This window comes from Nerophis lumbriciformis, linkage group LG17 (genome assembly GCF_033978685.3).
Source record: "Nerophis lumbriciformis linkage group LG17, RoL_Nlum_v2.1, whole genome shotgun sequence".
NCBI classification, from domain to species: domain Eukaryota; kingdom Metazoa; phylum Chordata; class Actinopteri; order Syngnathiformes; family Syngnathidae; genus Nerophis; species Nerophis lumbriciformis.
Genome location: NC_084564.2, coordinates 1,675,001 through 1,690,000, shown reverse-complemented (window position 1 = coordinate 1,690,000; position 15,000 = coordinate 1,675,001). Strand labels below are relative to the sequence as shown.

The following is a 15,000-nucleotide window of genomic DNA, read 5'->3' as shown; positions in this document are numbered from 1 at the left end:
AAGAGTACACTTTGTCATATTTAGTGTTTGGAATTAAATGGGTCATTTTTGGTGGCGGCTCCCGGTGGGAGGGGTCTGGTACGTAATGACGTAAAAGTCGATGACGGCCATGGCGCTTTAGAAATGCAATGAAAAGCAAAACAAATGGTTCGGACCCAAGTTTTCTTCTGTAAGGTTTTTTGCAGCAACACATTTTGTGGCTGCGCAAAAATAATAATTATTTTTTATTGAATTCATGATTACTCATTAATTTGAAAACATGAGTATTTATTGTGCTACCACAACTAAATATAATTTAAAAGAACAACAGATATAAATTAGAAAACAAATATAAATAAATATTATTTGTAACAGCAATACATCTAAATAACAAAAGCAATGTTAAAAAAATAAAAAATCTGTTTTATTTTACTTTTACCTTCTGCACTTATTTTACCACCATTGCTCTTTGTGTCATAAATTCAATTTATTAGTGCAATATAGCTTTGGATAATTTTGACCAGTATTTTAAGTCAAAGCATATTAATTGTGTGAATTTAAGTACATTATGCTCGTGTAAGGTACTTTTTAAAAACTTGTATGTTGTTGGCGCAGTGAGACCGGATGCTGCGCACAGCGCTTTATTGTGAAGGGCGGGGGGGAAGTGTGCTGCTGTTCTGAACTTGACATGTGGCGAACACTTGAGGCTGTTTAGAAAAAAAGAGAAAGCCTTTCAAGTTGTGACTGCGGTCCAGTTTGTACATTGATCTTCCATCCATGATGTCGTTCACAACAACACATTCAGATGAGATGTGTTGCGCGTAGTGTTGCCCCGATACCAATATTTTGGTACCAGTACCAAAATGTATTTCGGTACCAGTACCAAAATGTATTTCGATACTTTTCGGTACTTTTCTAAATAAAGACGACCACAAAAAATGTCATTATTGGCTTTATTTTAACAAAAAAATCTTAGGGTACATTACAAATATGTGTCTTATTGCAACTTTGTCCTTAAATAAAATAGTGAACATACAAGAAAACTTGTCTTTTAGTAGTAATTAAACAAACAAAGGCTCCTAATTAGTCTGCTGACATATGCAGTAACATATTGTGTCATTTTTCATTCTAATATTTTGTCAAAATTATTAAGGACAAGTGGTAGAAAATGAATTATTAATCTACTGGTTCATTTACTGTTGATATCTGCTTACTTTCTGTTTTAACATGTTCCATCTACACTTCTGTTAAAATGTACTAATCACTTATTCTTCTCTTCTTTGATACTTTACATTAGTTTTGGGTGATACCACAAATTTGGGTATCAATTCGATACCAAGTCCTTACATTGGTCATATTCAAAGTCCTCATGTGTCAGGGACATATTTCCTGAGTTTATAAACATAATATAAATTAAAAGTGGGGGGGAGGGGAAACGGGGGGTGTATATCGTAACGTCCCGGAAGAGTTAGTGCTGCAAGGGATTCTGGGTATTTGTTCTGTTGTGTTTATGTTGTGTTACGATGCAGATGTTCTCCCGAAATGTGTTTGTCATTCTTGTTTGGTGTTGGTTCACAGTGTGGCGCATATTTGTAACAGTGTTAAAGTTGTTTATACGGCCACCCTCAGTGTGACCTGTATGGCTGTTGACCAAGTATGTGTTGCATTCACTTGTGTGTGTGTGTGAAAAGCCGTAGATATTATGTGCCTTTGAGGTTTATTGGCGCTCTGTACTTCTCCCTACGTCCGTGTACACGGCGGCATTTTAAAAAGTCATAAATTTAACTTTTTGAATCCGATTCCGATCATTTCCGATATTACATTTTAAAGCATTTATGTCCGATATTATCAGACATCTCTATCCCCAATATACTGTAAGGGTTAATATTAGTATCAGTATGTCAAGCTGCCTGTGAGTGCAGTATTTCCTTTTCTACTCTCCACTCACCGGCGATGTGAGGCGGCATGACGGCCACGTAGTCCAGACCGGACGACTTCAGGACTTTGTACATCCTGTCGTGGTCTTCCGTGACGGCAAGCAGACGGGGCGGGACTTTGGCGCGATCCCACAGCAGGAAGGCTGCGGAGGAGGAGAGTTAAACAGGTGGAAAGCAGCCAGTCGAGATTGTGAGCGTTCTACCCGACATGCAGCCGACCACTTTGCGGACGCCACGAGCCTTCATGGCCTCCACTATGTTTTTGGTGCCGTCAGACATCATGGTGGTCGGACCTGGGCAGAACAAAATGGTTTGTGTGCTACTTCCTGTCCGTTTGTGGTGATGTGTAGGAATTATATTCTTGCCAAAGCATTCTGCATTTAAAACAGGGGTGTCAAAAGTAAGTAACCATTTGCGCTCCAGAGCTAATTTTTAAAGGCCCACGGCACATTTTAGAAATACTATTTAAAAATAACAAAAAACATTTGACAGTTGGAATAAAAGAGAAAACAGAGGAAATGTAACGAGAAAATGTTGCAATATTGACACTAATAGCCCTAAGCTGCTTTTTACTTTAAAGCTGTCAATGCTTAAATAACTATAATTAATTAAAACTAGGGATGCCCGATAATGGCTTTTTGCCGATATTCGATATTCCCCAACTCTTTAATTACCGATACCGATATCAACCGATACCGATACATACAGTCGTGGAATTAACACATTATTATGCCTACTTTGGACAACCAGGTATGGTGAAGATAAGGTCCTTTAAAAAAATAATAATAATAAAATAAGATAAATAAATTAAAAACATTTTCTTGAATAAAAAAGAAAGTAAAACAATATATAAACAGTTACATAGAAACTAGTAATGAATGAAAATGAGTAAAATGAAGTGTTAAAGGTTAGTACTATTAGTGGACAATCATGTGTGCTTACGGACTGTATCCCTTGCAGACTGTATTGATATATATTGATATATAATGTAGGAACCACAATATTAATAACAGAAAGAAACAACCCTTTTGTGTGAATGAGTGTAAATGGGGGGAGAAGTTTTTTGGTTTGGTGCACTAATTGTAAGTGTATCTTGTGTTTTTTATGTTGATTTAAAAAAAACACCAAAAAAATGATACCAATAAAAAAAAAGACGATACCGATAATTTCCAATATTATATTTTAAAGCATTTATCGGACCCTTCGCAGCACTAAGTCTTCCGGGACACTACAAGGTGTGTATGTGTGTGTGTGTGTGGGGGGGGGGGGGGGGGGGGGGTTATTTTGTAGCGTCCCGGAAGAGTTAGTGCTGCAAAGGTTTCTGGGTATTTGCTCTGTTGTGTTACGTTGCGGATATTCTCCCGAAATGTGTTTGTCATTCTTGTTTGGTGTGGATTCACAGTGTGGCGTATATTTTCTAACAATGTTAAAGTTGCTTAAACGGCCACTCTGTGTAAACTGTATCGCTGTTGATGAAGTATGCGTTGCATTCACGTGTGTGTGCGTACAGGAGCCGCTCATATCTTGTAACTGGGCCGGCACGTTTTCAGAAGGGACGAAAAGCGGACCTGACGTCAGCTCGTAGAGAACGTTAAAAGCAGTGCCTGTAACGCACACCCCCAGGACTGTGGAATACGAGATATAATGACTGATGAACACCTTCGTTCGATAATGAAGGTTGCCTCAGCTCAAAGCCTGAGCCCCGACATTAATGAACTAGCATCCAAGAAAAGATGTCAGGTATCTGGCTTGGGCACATCAGATTAGATCAGTGTGTTGCAAACTGAGCAGTTTAAAGTCCTGAATGGTTGGTTTATTCATTGTTATTTTATTTTCAAATTTATTAGCTTGTGGAAAAAGTTAATGTTGATATTTACCTCAGAAGGCTGCAAATAGAAAAGATGCATTCAATTTGTATTTCAATTGTATTTGATATGCCACTGATATTTTTTAATTATTATTATTTGAAACTGGATTTTGCATGTCGCTATAAAGTTATATAAGCCCATCCATCCATCCATCTTCTTCCGCTTATCCGAGGTCGGGTCGCGGGGGCAGCAGCCTAAGCAGGGAAGCCCAGACTTCCCTCTCCCCAGCCACTTCGTCCAGCTCTTCCTGTGGGACCCCGAGGTGTTCCCAGGCCAGCCGGGAGACATAGTCTTCCCAACGTGTCCTGGGTCTTCCCCGTGGCCTCCTACCGGTCGGACGTGCCCTAAACACCTCCCTAGGGAGGCGTTCGGGTGGCATCCTGACCAGATGCCCGAACCACCTCATCTGGCTCCTCTCGATGTGGAGGAGCAGCGGCTTTACTTTGAGCTCCCCCCGGATGACAGAGCTTCTCACCCTATCTCTAAGGGAGAGCCCCGCCACCCGGCGGAGGAAACTCATTTCGGCCGCTTGTACCCGTGATCTTGTCCTTTCGGTCATAACCCAAAGCTCATGACCATAGGTGAGGATGGGAACGTAGATCGACCGGTAAATTGAGAGCTTTGCCTTCCGGCTCAGCTCCTTCTTCACCACAACGGATCGATACAGCGTCCGCATTACTGAAGATGCCGCACCGATCCGCCTGTCGATCTCACGATCCACTCTTCCCTCACTCGTGAACAAGACTCCGAGGTACTTGAACTCCTCCACTTGGGGCAAGATCTCCTCCCCAACCCGGAGATGGCACTCCACCCTTTTCCGGGCGAGAACCATGGACTCGGACTTGGAGGTGCTGATTCTCATCCCAGTCGCTTCACACTCGGCTGCGAACCGATCCAGCGAGAGCTGAAGATCCTGGCCAGATGAAGCCATCAGGACCACATCATCTGCAAAAAGCAGAGACCTAATCCTGCAGCCACCAAACCGGATCCCCTGAACGCCTTGACTGCGCCTAGAAATTCTGTCCATAAAAGTAATGAACAGAATCGGTGACAAAGGGCAGCCTTGGCGGAGTCCAACCCTCACTGGAAACGTGTCCGACTTACTGCCGGCAATGCGGACCAAGCTCTGACACTGATCATACAGGGAGCGGACCGCCAAAATCAGACAGTCCGATACCCCATACTCTCTGAGCACTCCCCACAGGACTTCCCGAGGGACACGGTCGAATGCCTTCTCCAAGTCCACAAAACACATGTAGACTGGTTGGGCAAACTCCCATGCACCCTCAAGGACCCTGCCGAGAGTATAGAGCTGGTCCACAGTTCCACGACCAGGACGAAAACCACACTGTTCCTCCTGAATCCGAGGTTGGACTATCCGGCGTAGCCTCCTCTCCAGTACACCTGAATAGACCTTACCGGGAAGGCTGAGGAGTGTGATCCCACGATAGTTAGAACACACCCTCCGGTTCCCCTTCTTAAAGAGAGGAACCACCACCCCGGTCTGCCAATCAAGAAGTACCGCCCCCGATGTCCACGCGATGCTGCAGAGTCTTGTCAACCAAGACAGCCCCACAGCATCCAGAGCCTTAAGGAACTCCGGGCGGATCTCATCCACCCCCGGGGCCTTGCCACCGAGGAGCTTTTTAACTACCTCGGCAACCTCAGAAATAGAAGAGTCCACCACAGATTCCCCAGGCACTGCTTCCTCATAGGAAGACGTGTTGGTGGGATTGAGGAGGTCTTCGAAGTATTCCCTCCACCGATCCACAACATCCGCAGTCGAGGTCAGCAGAACACCATCCTCACCATACACGGTGTTGATAGTGCACTGCTTCCCCTTCCTGAGGCGGCGGATGGTGGTCCAGAATCGCTTCGAAGCCGTCCAGAAGTCGTTTTTTTATATAAGCCTTGCTTGTTCAATATTCAATGCAAAACTTGTTTGGGTCCCTATTAAAAGGTTCATTTGTTCAACCTTGGCCCGCGGCTTTGTTCAGTTTTACATTTTGGCCCACTCTGTATTTGAGTTTGACACCCCTGGTTTAAAGTAAAAATAATATATATTGATATATGACTTATTTTTAACGCTTTTTTGAGTGGGGACCTGAAACTTTGAAACTGTTTTTTTTTTAAACTGTCATTTCTCAAAAAGCAATATTGAACCAAAATAAAGGCTATGGATTATTGATCTGTAATGCTCCAAATACTCAACAGCAAAGATTTCACTTTGAACATTTTTTAGAGGAAAATATAACATATTTGGTGTACTGGCCTTAAAACAGGGTTTTCTTTGATAAAGCATAAGAAAATGTAAACCTTGTATCAACAGATACAGGTAAAAGCCAGTAAATTAGAATATTTTGAAAAACTTGATTTATTTCAGTAATTGCATTCAAAAGGTGTAACTTGTACATTATATTTATTCATTGCACACAGACTGATGCATTCAAATGTTTATTTCATTTAATTTTGATGATTTGAAGTGGCAACAAATGAAAATCCAAAATTCCGTGTGTCACAAAATTAGAATATTACTTAAGGCTAATACAAAAAAGGGATTTTTAGAAATGTTGGCCAACTGAAAAGTATGAAAATGAAAAATATGAGCATGTACAATACTCAATACTTGGTTGGAGCTCCTTTTGCCTCAATTACTGCGTTAATGCGGCGTGGCATGGAGTCGATGAGTTTCTGGCACTGCTCAGGTGTTATGAGAGCCCAGGTTGCTCTGATAGTGGCCTTCAACTCTTCTGCGTTTTTGGGTCTGGCATTCTGCATCTTCCTTTTCACAATACCCCACAGATTTTCTATGGGGCTAAGGTCAGGGGAGTTGGCGGGCCAATTTAGAACAGAAATACCATGGTCCGTAAACCAGGCACGGGTAGATTTTGCGCTGTGTGCAGGCGCCAAGTCCTGTTAGAACTTGAAATCTCCATCTCCATAGAGCAGGTCAGCAGCAGGAAGCATGAAGTGCTCTAAAACTTGCTGGTAGACGGCTGCGTTGACCCTGGATCTCAGGAAACAGAGTGGACCGACACCAGCTGGACTGCTGCTGAGTGGTCCAAAGTCATGTTTTCTGACGAAAGCAAATTTTGCATTTCCTTTGGAAATCGAGGTCCCAGAGTCTGGAGGAAGACAGGAGAGGCACAGGATTCACGTTGCCTGAAGTCTAGTGTAAAGTTTCCACCATCAGTGATGGTTTGGGGTGCCATGTCATCTGCTGGTGTCGGTCCACTCTGTTTCCTGAGATCCAGGGTCAACGCAGCCGTCTACCAGCAAGTTTTAAAGCACTTCATGCTTCCTGCTGCTGACCTGCTCTATGGAGATGGAGATTTCAAGTTCCAACAGGACTTGGCGCCTGCACACAGCGCAAAATCTACCCGTGCCTGGTTTACGGACCATGGTATTTCTGTTCTAAATTGGCCCGCCAACTCCCCTGACCTAAGCCCCATAGAAAATCTGTGGGGTATTGTGAAAAGGAAGATGCAGAATGCCAGACCCAAAAACGCAGAAGAGTTGAAGGCCACTATCAGAGCAACCTGGGCTCTCATAACACCTGAGCAGTGCCAGAAACTCATCGACTCCATGCCACGCCGCATTAACGCAGTAATTGAGGCAAAAGGAGCTCCAACCAAGTATTGAGTATTGTACATGCTCATATTTTTCATTTTCATACTTTTCAGTTGGCCAACATTTCTAAAAATCCCTTTTTTGTATTAGCCTTAAGTAATATTCTAATTTTGTGACACACAGAATTTTGGATTTTCATTTGTTGCCACTTCAAATCATCAAAATTAAATGAAATAAACATTTGAATGCATCAGTCTGTGTGCAATGAATAAATATAATGTACAAGTTACACCTTTTGAATGCAATTACTGAAATAAATCAAGTTTTTCAAAATATTCTAATTTACTGGCTTTTACCTGTATATCTGAAGTGGATCCATAGATATTTAAGTGTTGAAAGTAAAACAAATATTAATATATAACTTATTTTTAACACTTTAATGACTTTTTGGGTACTTGGGACATTTAAGACTTAACAAAACCAAGGAAAGCTATTTGTTTTGAATATGAAAAATATCCAATGGGCCAATGGATGCTTTCATTTTTGTCAGTGGCAAAAGTTTGGACACCCCTGCTTTTACGTATTGAAGATGTGACGCAGCTCACTCAGGTCGTTCCTGGTGCCCAGCACGATGATGACGGCGTCCTGGCCCTCCATGGTCTTCTTCACGTCCTCCATATTAAGGACGTCCCCCACCACCACCCTGGACGCCTTGTGGTCGGCGGGCAGCCTGGCGGGGTCCCGGACCAGCACTGTTACGTCATAGCCTGTAAGGGGGGAGTAGGAGGTGAGTTTGACCCTGTAACAGATTATTTCTATTTACATTATAACCTAAATTGGTGTCCAAATCAGAATTCAGCCGCTTGTCTGAGCTCATGAGCTTTAGTTTCACCTGACGAGCAAACGGTCAGTGTGACTCCGCCCCTCCTGTACGACCAAGATAACCAACATATCTACCTTATCTTCTCTGCCGTAACCCTGGAAAGTCTAAACGTGACTCAGCTGTTCTTAGGCGCACACATACAAGGACTATAACAAATAATGACAACAATTCCAAGTCCAATCAGTTATTTATTATCAAAATATTATTGCAGCTTTATCAATTAGCTAACTGGTCTATAGTGTGTCACAAACATTTGGTGGTCTCTGCATGCAAATGTGTTGGATCTGACCAAAACTTGATCAAAATAAATACCCTTTTTTGGAGTCTAAAACTATGTATTTGCTGGTCAACATTATCTAAAAAGGAGATTAAAAAGACATATACCTCATATATTTATGTTTTGTTTATTGTGACAAGTCATTGTATTAGAAGCTAGGACTTGGTAAACAAAATATTTATTAATAAATTGTAAATTAATTATATTATTTATTATTTGATATACAATGTATTCATTATGAAATTAATTAATTAAATATTATAATGAACACTTTAATATGCACATGTTTCTCTTGGGAATCTGGCCCTATAAAAAAAATCCCTATAACAATATGATTCGTATTATTAATGGTTCTTTTCACCAGTCCTTCAGCCCTTTAACATTTATTATAAGGATGATAAATCATGCATTTAAAAAATAAAAAAAATAAAAAATAAATATATATATATATATATATATATATATATATATATATATATATATATATATATATATATATATATATATATATATATATTCAAAGGGTTAAAATGTAATTTAAAAAAACATGAAATGTTCGATATTTTTATTTAAGATTCATACCTGCCAACTTTTGAAATCAGAAAAACCTAGTAGCCAGGGTCCAGGGGCCACAGGCCCCGGTAGGTCCAGGACAAAGTCCAGGTGGGGGGTTCAGGTTCGCCCCCCGACGCAAAATGATTGATTGCATTCAGACAGGTTAAAATGTTGCTAAAACCATCACTTTTCTATCAGTCACAGTGACTTTTCAAAACAAAAATATTACAGCAAAAATCATATGGGTTGATTGACATGTTTATTCTGTAAGCTAACTTCAATAGTTTGAAATGATTTTGACAGTTAATGCCAGTTATCCTGTCAACCTTTCACAAGACTTCAATTTGTTAATTGAAAGTATAAACAGTATAAACACTTTTTACAGTAAACAAATGGTAAAACAGTACTAAACAATTCCATTAAAAAAAAAAATTGGTGTCATTATTAACTTTCTGTCCAAGCTTGTATAATCTACTGCCTTGTTCAATTGTAAAAAATATTCTGTGCCTAAAATTCACATTTCTATCACAATTATCATACTGTAAACATGGTAAGCTAACTTCATTAAAATTAATAGTCCTGTCAATAGCATGGAATTACAATTCAAATGTAGTTTTTTTGTAAGCCTTTCAAAAGAATTCAAAATATGAAAAATGAATGAAAATTAATTGAAGCCATCAGACACTTGAAAAGTGGCACATCACATCTCTAATGTAATCATTTGAACTTTTCAACAGAAATAGCACTGCAAAAATATTAAGGACATACTTCTGTATTTTGGTAGTTATGCTGTCAACATTTAACAAGATTTCTTCAACTTGGACTTGAAAGCATAAATAGTATAAACACTTTTAACAGTATAACAGTACTAAACAATTCCAATAGATAACATTGGTGTCATTACCTTTTTGTGGCTAAAATCCGAATTTAGCAACGGCATTAGACTTGTGTTTTTTTGTCCCAACGTGGTCTTTTACATGGCTAATTCCTCCGTGTCCGATCGAAAAATCTTGTCTGCACAAGGTGCAATTCGCGTAGTTTTCACCCTTTTTGGAACGGATAATTATTCCTTTTGAATATTCTTCACGGAATGACTGCAGTTTTCTTTTCGGTTTAAGACTCGTTTGCGATTTTTCTCCGGCTGATTCCATGATCGTTCGCTCGTTTGGAAACAATGGCAACTGGTGCCTCGTGCTTGGCAGCGGTGCTATAAATAGCCTCGCGCATGGCATTCGGAATGGCTCGATAGGAAGTTACGGGAAGCAGTGTCGATTGTCATTGTTGTTACGCGATTTCGTGAATAAAACTTAAAAAAAAAAAAAAAATTAATTAATGAAAAAACGTATTTTTTTATCACTGCAACCGTAACCCGGAATAGGTTGATGAAAACCGTACTAATTACGGGAAAACTGGAGTAGTTGGCAGGTATGAAGATTGAAGTTGATCAAAAAAAACGTAGAAAGAAATATGAATCCGAAAGGTTATTATACACTCTTAACATTTTTGTACTTTAACTACTCTATTGGAATACAATTATTTCCCAGTGTATCGTTAGATTTGCTCTTTTACTCCACTTTTATGTTTATTGTGTGTGTTTTCTTACTAATAGTACTTTTACAGTGTTACAAAACGTGTTGCGCGCCGCCAACGGCCCCCGGGTTGCACTTTGGACACCCCAAAGGTGGCGTGTCATAATGTATCTGTCTTTCAATGTAAACACACTCAGTCAATATAACACAAAATGTATTTATCTGTACACATTTAACAGTAGAAACGTGTTCAATTCTGTCAAATTATTCTCAGCTGCATATATAGGTAATTAGTTACATTATTTGCATAATCATGCTGCAAAAAAACGATTTAAAAACGTATATTAATAGATTAAATCTATAAAATATTTAAAAAAAACAAGTTTGACAATAATATTGATCCCTCACACCAGAACCTGTGTTATGTCACGGAGGCGTGACGTCATCTCTAACCTGCAGCCGCCGCGAGGGGCACGGTGGCCTGGCCGGTCATTCCCGTCGCTCCAAAAATGGCCACATTCTTAATGGAGTCAGACATTGTCCGCAGCTGAGATCGTCCCGAGAGTCGGAGTGTAAGTCTTCTTCTTTAAAAAGTCACATTAGTGTGTCCATTCTGTAGCAAGTCGAGACTCGGGGGGCCGCTTCCGCATATTAGACTCCACCCCCACTCGCCCCCTCCCTTTCCTGACTATTTAAAGGTACAGTACTCTTTTAAACATTTGGTCATTCGTACGGTGACTATGTTGCTATGTTGCTGGTTCTCCAGCAGGGGCAGTAAAATGACAAATGGTTTTACCAAGAGAAGAAAAATGAGTGCTAGAACACCGTACGAATAATCCACAAAGTATGTTTGATTTGTGATAGTGATGGGTTGATGAGGCGTCATGAAGCGTTTCGACACATTGCAAAACTGTATTGATACTGTGTCGATCAGAGGTGGGACCAAGTCATTGTTTTGCAAGTCACAAGTAAGTCTCAAGTCTTTGCCCTCAAGTCCGAGTCAAGTCCCGAGTCAAGACAGGCAAGCCCCGAGTCAAGTCCAAAGTCAAGACTGGAAAGTCTCAAGTCAAGTCCTAAGTCCTGCATTTTGAGTTTTGAGTCCTTTCAAGTCCTTTTAACCACAGACTAATATATTAACACAGATTGTGTATGCTTTTCAAACGCTGTATTTATTTATTAAAACAAGTGCATTTTATATTGCAGGAAAGAAAATTGTGCTGACATTGCACTTTATAATAGCACTATTAACCAGTCATTTGAAACATTAACTCATTCCTTTACAGAACAAACACATTGAAAAATAAAGTGCAAATGTACTTATTTGTACAAAAGTGTTAACATTGAAAAAACATGACATATACGTGAACATAACAAAAAAGTTGTACTTTTTATATGTCAGGGCCCTATGCTGCATTGCATTTGCAAAAGACCAAATTAGCCAAGAGTCTGTCAGTCATTTGTGCACGATGGGGGCGTAGTATGATGCCACCATGGCTGAAAACTCGCCCCACTGGAGCACTGGAGGCAGGCACTGCCAAGACTCTCATGGCCACTCGGAACAGTGAAGGAAGAGTCTTCATGTTCAATGCCCAGAACAAAAGGGGGGAGAGAGTTGTTTTGGGTTGGTGCACTACTTGTAAGTGTATCTTGTGTTTTTTTATGTTGATTTAATTAAAAAAAGAAAAGAAAAAAATTATTTCTTGTGCGGCCCGATACCAATCGATCCACGGACCAGTACCGGGCCGCGGCCCGGTGGTTGGGGACCACTGAGGTAAACAACCAACAGTATGTCAGAAAGCTAGCTAAAACGGTACACATATTCATAATATAGTATACATTTTAACTGACCTTTATTTTACTATTTTTGTCTTTTTTTAGGTGGCTAAAATACGCGGTGCTGCTGACCGCCGTCTAACGTTACGTGTGATATATTGACTAACGTAACCCTGCTTAAAAAAAATCACTGAACAAAAAGTATGAATAAGGTAGTGAACTGCAACAGATTCCCGTGTTTGCAATAACGTTATAACGTTAGCAGTGAGTTTACAGCCTCACTGATTTAACTACACAGCAAATAAAAGTCACGTTACTTAGCCAATAAACGTTATCTTACATTCAAAACTTACCGTTCTTTGTGCAACTTCAAATGCCGGACGAAGTTGGAAGTTGTTGCCTCTCCATCAGTCATTTTGGAACCGCATGTGTTGCATACTGCAAACCGTTTTGTGTTGACCACCTCGTAATTTTTATAACCAAACAAAATTATTTTAGGTATCATTTTTTGTTCACTGGCGTGTGGTTTGGACATGTCTTCTTCGTTGGTTGTCCTGCAATTTGATTGGATGAATGCTGTGTGATGAAAACAAAGTAGATGTAATTTGATTGGCTGTTGTACTGAGAGCACACCAGCTGACACACGCAACGCTGATAGACAAGTACACAATGAAAAATACGGAGCGCTCCCGAATAACTTTTTCATCTTTGGGTTTTGGGGAAAGTAGCAAGTCATGTCAAGTCATGTCAATTCAAAAGGCTCAAGTCCAAGTGAAGTCACAAGTCATTGATGTTAAAGTCTAAGCCGAGTTGCAAGTCTTTTTACATTTTGTCAAGTCGAGTCTAAAGTCATCAAATTCATGACTCGAGTCTGACTCGAGTCCAAGTCATGTGACTCGAGTCCACACCTCTGGTGTCGATACTGTGTCACTAAATACTGACATCTGCTGGACATTAAAAATCCCTACAGGCAACCTATGGACCGACTCAACTGACACTGATTTGATGCCCTAGTACAGGGGTCACCAACCTTTTTGAAACCAAAAACTACTTCTTGGGTACTGATTAATGCGAAGGGCTACCAGTTTGATACACACTTAAATAAATAAATATATTGTCATTTGTAAGTTACACGTAAGTGTGATTTAAACAAGAATACCTAAATAAATACATTTATATATATAAAAAAAAATGGGTATTTCTGTCTGTCATTCCGTCGTACATTTTTTGTTCCTTTTACGGAAGGTTTTTTGTAGAGAATAAATGATGAAAAAAAACACTTAATTGAACGGTTTAAAAGAGGAGAAAACACGAAAAAAATAACATTTTGAAACATAGTTTATCTTCAATTTCGACTCTTTAAAATTCAAAATTCAACCGACAAAAAGAAGAGAAAAACTAGCTAATTTGAATCTTTTTGAAAAAATTAAAAAAACAATTTATGGAACATCATTAGTAATTTTTCCTGATTAAGATACATTTTAGAATTTTGATGACATGTTTTAAATTGGTTAAAATCCAATCTGCACTTTGTTAGAATATATAACAAATTGGACCAAGCTATATTTCTAACAAAGACAATTCAGTATTTCTTCTAGATTTTCCAGAACAAAAATTTTAAAAGAAATTCAAAATACTTTGAAATAAGATTTAAATTTGATTCTACAGATTTTCTAGATTTGCCAGAATATTTTTTTTTGAATTTTAATCATAGTAAGTTTGAAGAAATATTTCACAAATATTCTTCGTCGAAAAAACAGAAGCTAAAATATTTATTATTCTTTACAATAATAAAAAAATTTTTTTTACTTGAACATTGATTTAAATTGTCAGGAAAGAAGAGGAAGAAATTTAAAAGGTAAAAAGGTATATTTGTTTAAAAATCCTAAAATCATTTTTAAGGTTGTGTTTTTTCTCTAAAATTGTATTTCTAAAAGTAATAAGAAGCAAAGTAAAAAATAAATGAATTTATTTAAACAAGTGAAGACCCATCCATCCATCCATTTCCTACCGCTTATTCCAAGTGAAGACCAAGTCTTTAAAATATTTTCATGGATTTTTAAATTCTATTTGAGTTTTGTCTCTTTTAGAATTAAAAATGTCGAGCAAAGCGAGACCAGCTTGCTAGTAAATAAATAAAATTTAAAAAATAGAGGCAGCTCACTGGTAAGTGCTGCTCTTTGAGCTATTTTTAGAACAGGCCAGCTGGCGACTGATCTGGTCCTTACGGGCTACCTGGTGACCGCGGGCACCGCGTTGGTGACCCCTGCCCTAGTATATACAATAATATAAACCAAGTCATTGTATTTCATTTAGGATTATTTCATATCTTCATTTAAATAAATATATATTTGTATCTTTTTTAGATACAGTCAATAAATAATGTGAACATGTATCATAACATGGAAATCTAAGAGAACGTGTTGTGGATGATTGTGGACTGGGAATTTTTTTTATTTTATTTTTTTACACATTTTTATTAAAAAAATTAAAAAAAAAGTTTTTCCGACGTATTACATTTTAGACGATTTCTCTTCTTAGTTATTATTTCTCCGGCTGTAGAAAAGAGCCGCTCACAGGGCACAGAGGAGGCGACACAGTTGGCGTATCGGTCACGTGACCAAAACAG

The 15,000-nt window shown here is 39.0% G+C and overlaps 1 protein-coding gene across 1 annotated transcript in view; it reads right to left on the bottom strand.

Moving 5' to 3' along the window:
• Nucleotides 1-11,264, bottom strand: part of blvrb (biliverdin reductase B) — a 44,395-nt gene extending 33,131 nt beyond the window's left edge. The window contains exons 1-4 of the mRNA XM_061971966.1: nucleotides 11,052-11,264; nucleotides 7,960-8,121; nucleotides 2,120-2,209; nucleotides 1,928-2,059 (exon numbers count right to left, since the gene is read on the bottom strand). Coding sequence (XP_061827950.1) covers nucleotides 1,928-2,059; nucleotides 2,120-2,209; nucleotides 7,960-8,121; nucleotides 11,052-11,136 — 469 coding nt within the window. The 5' untranslated portion in view covers nucleotides 11,137-11,264. The remainder of the gene's footprint in view (nucleotides 1-1,927; nucleotides 2,060-2,119; nucleotides 2,210-7,959; nucleotides 8,122-11,051) is intronic.
• Nucleotides 11,265-15,000: the final 3,736 nt, after the last annotated feature.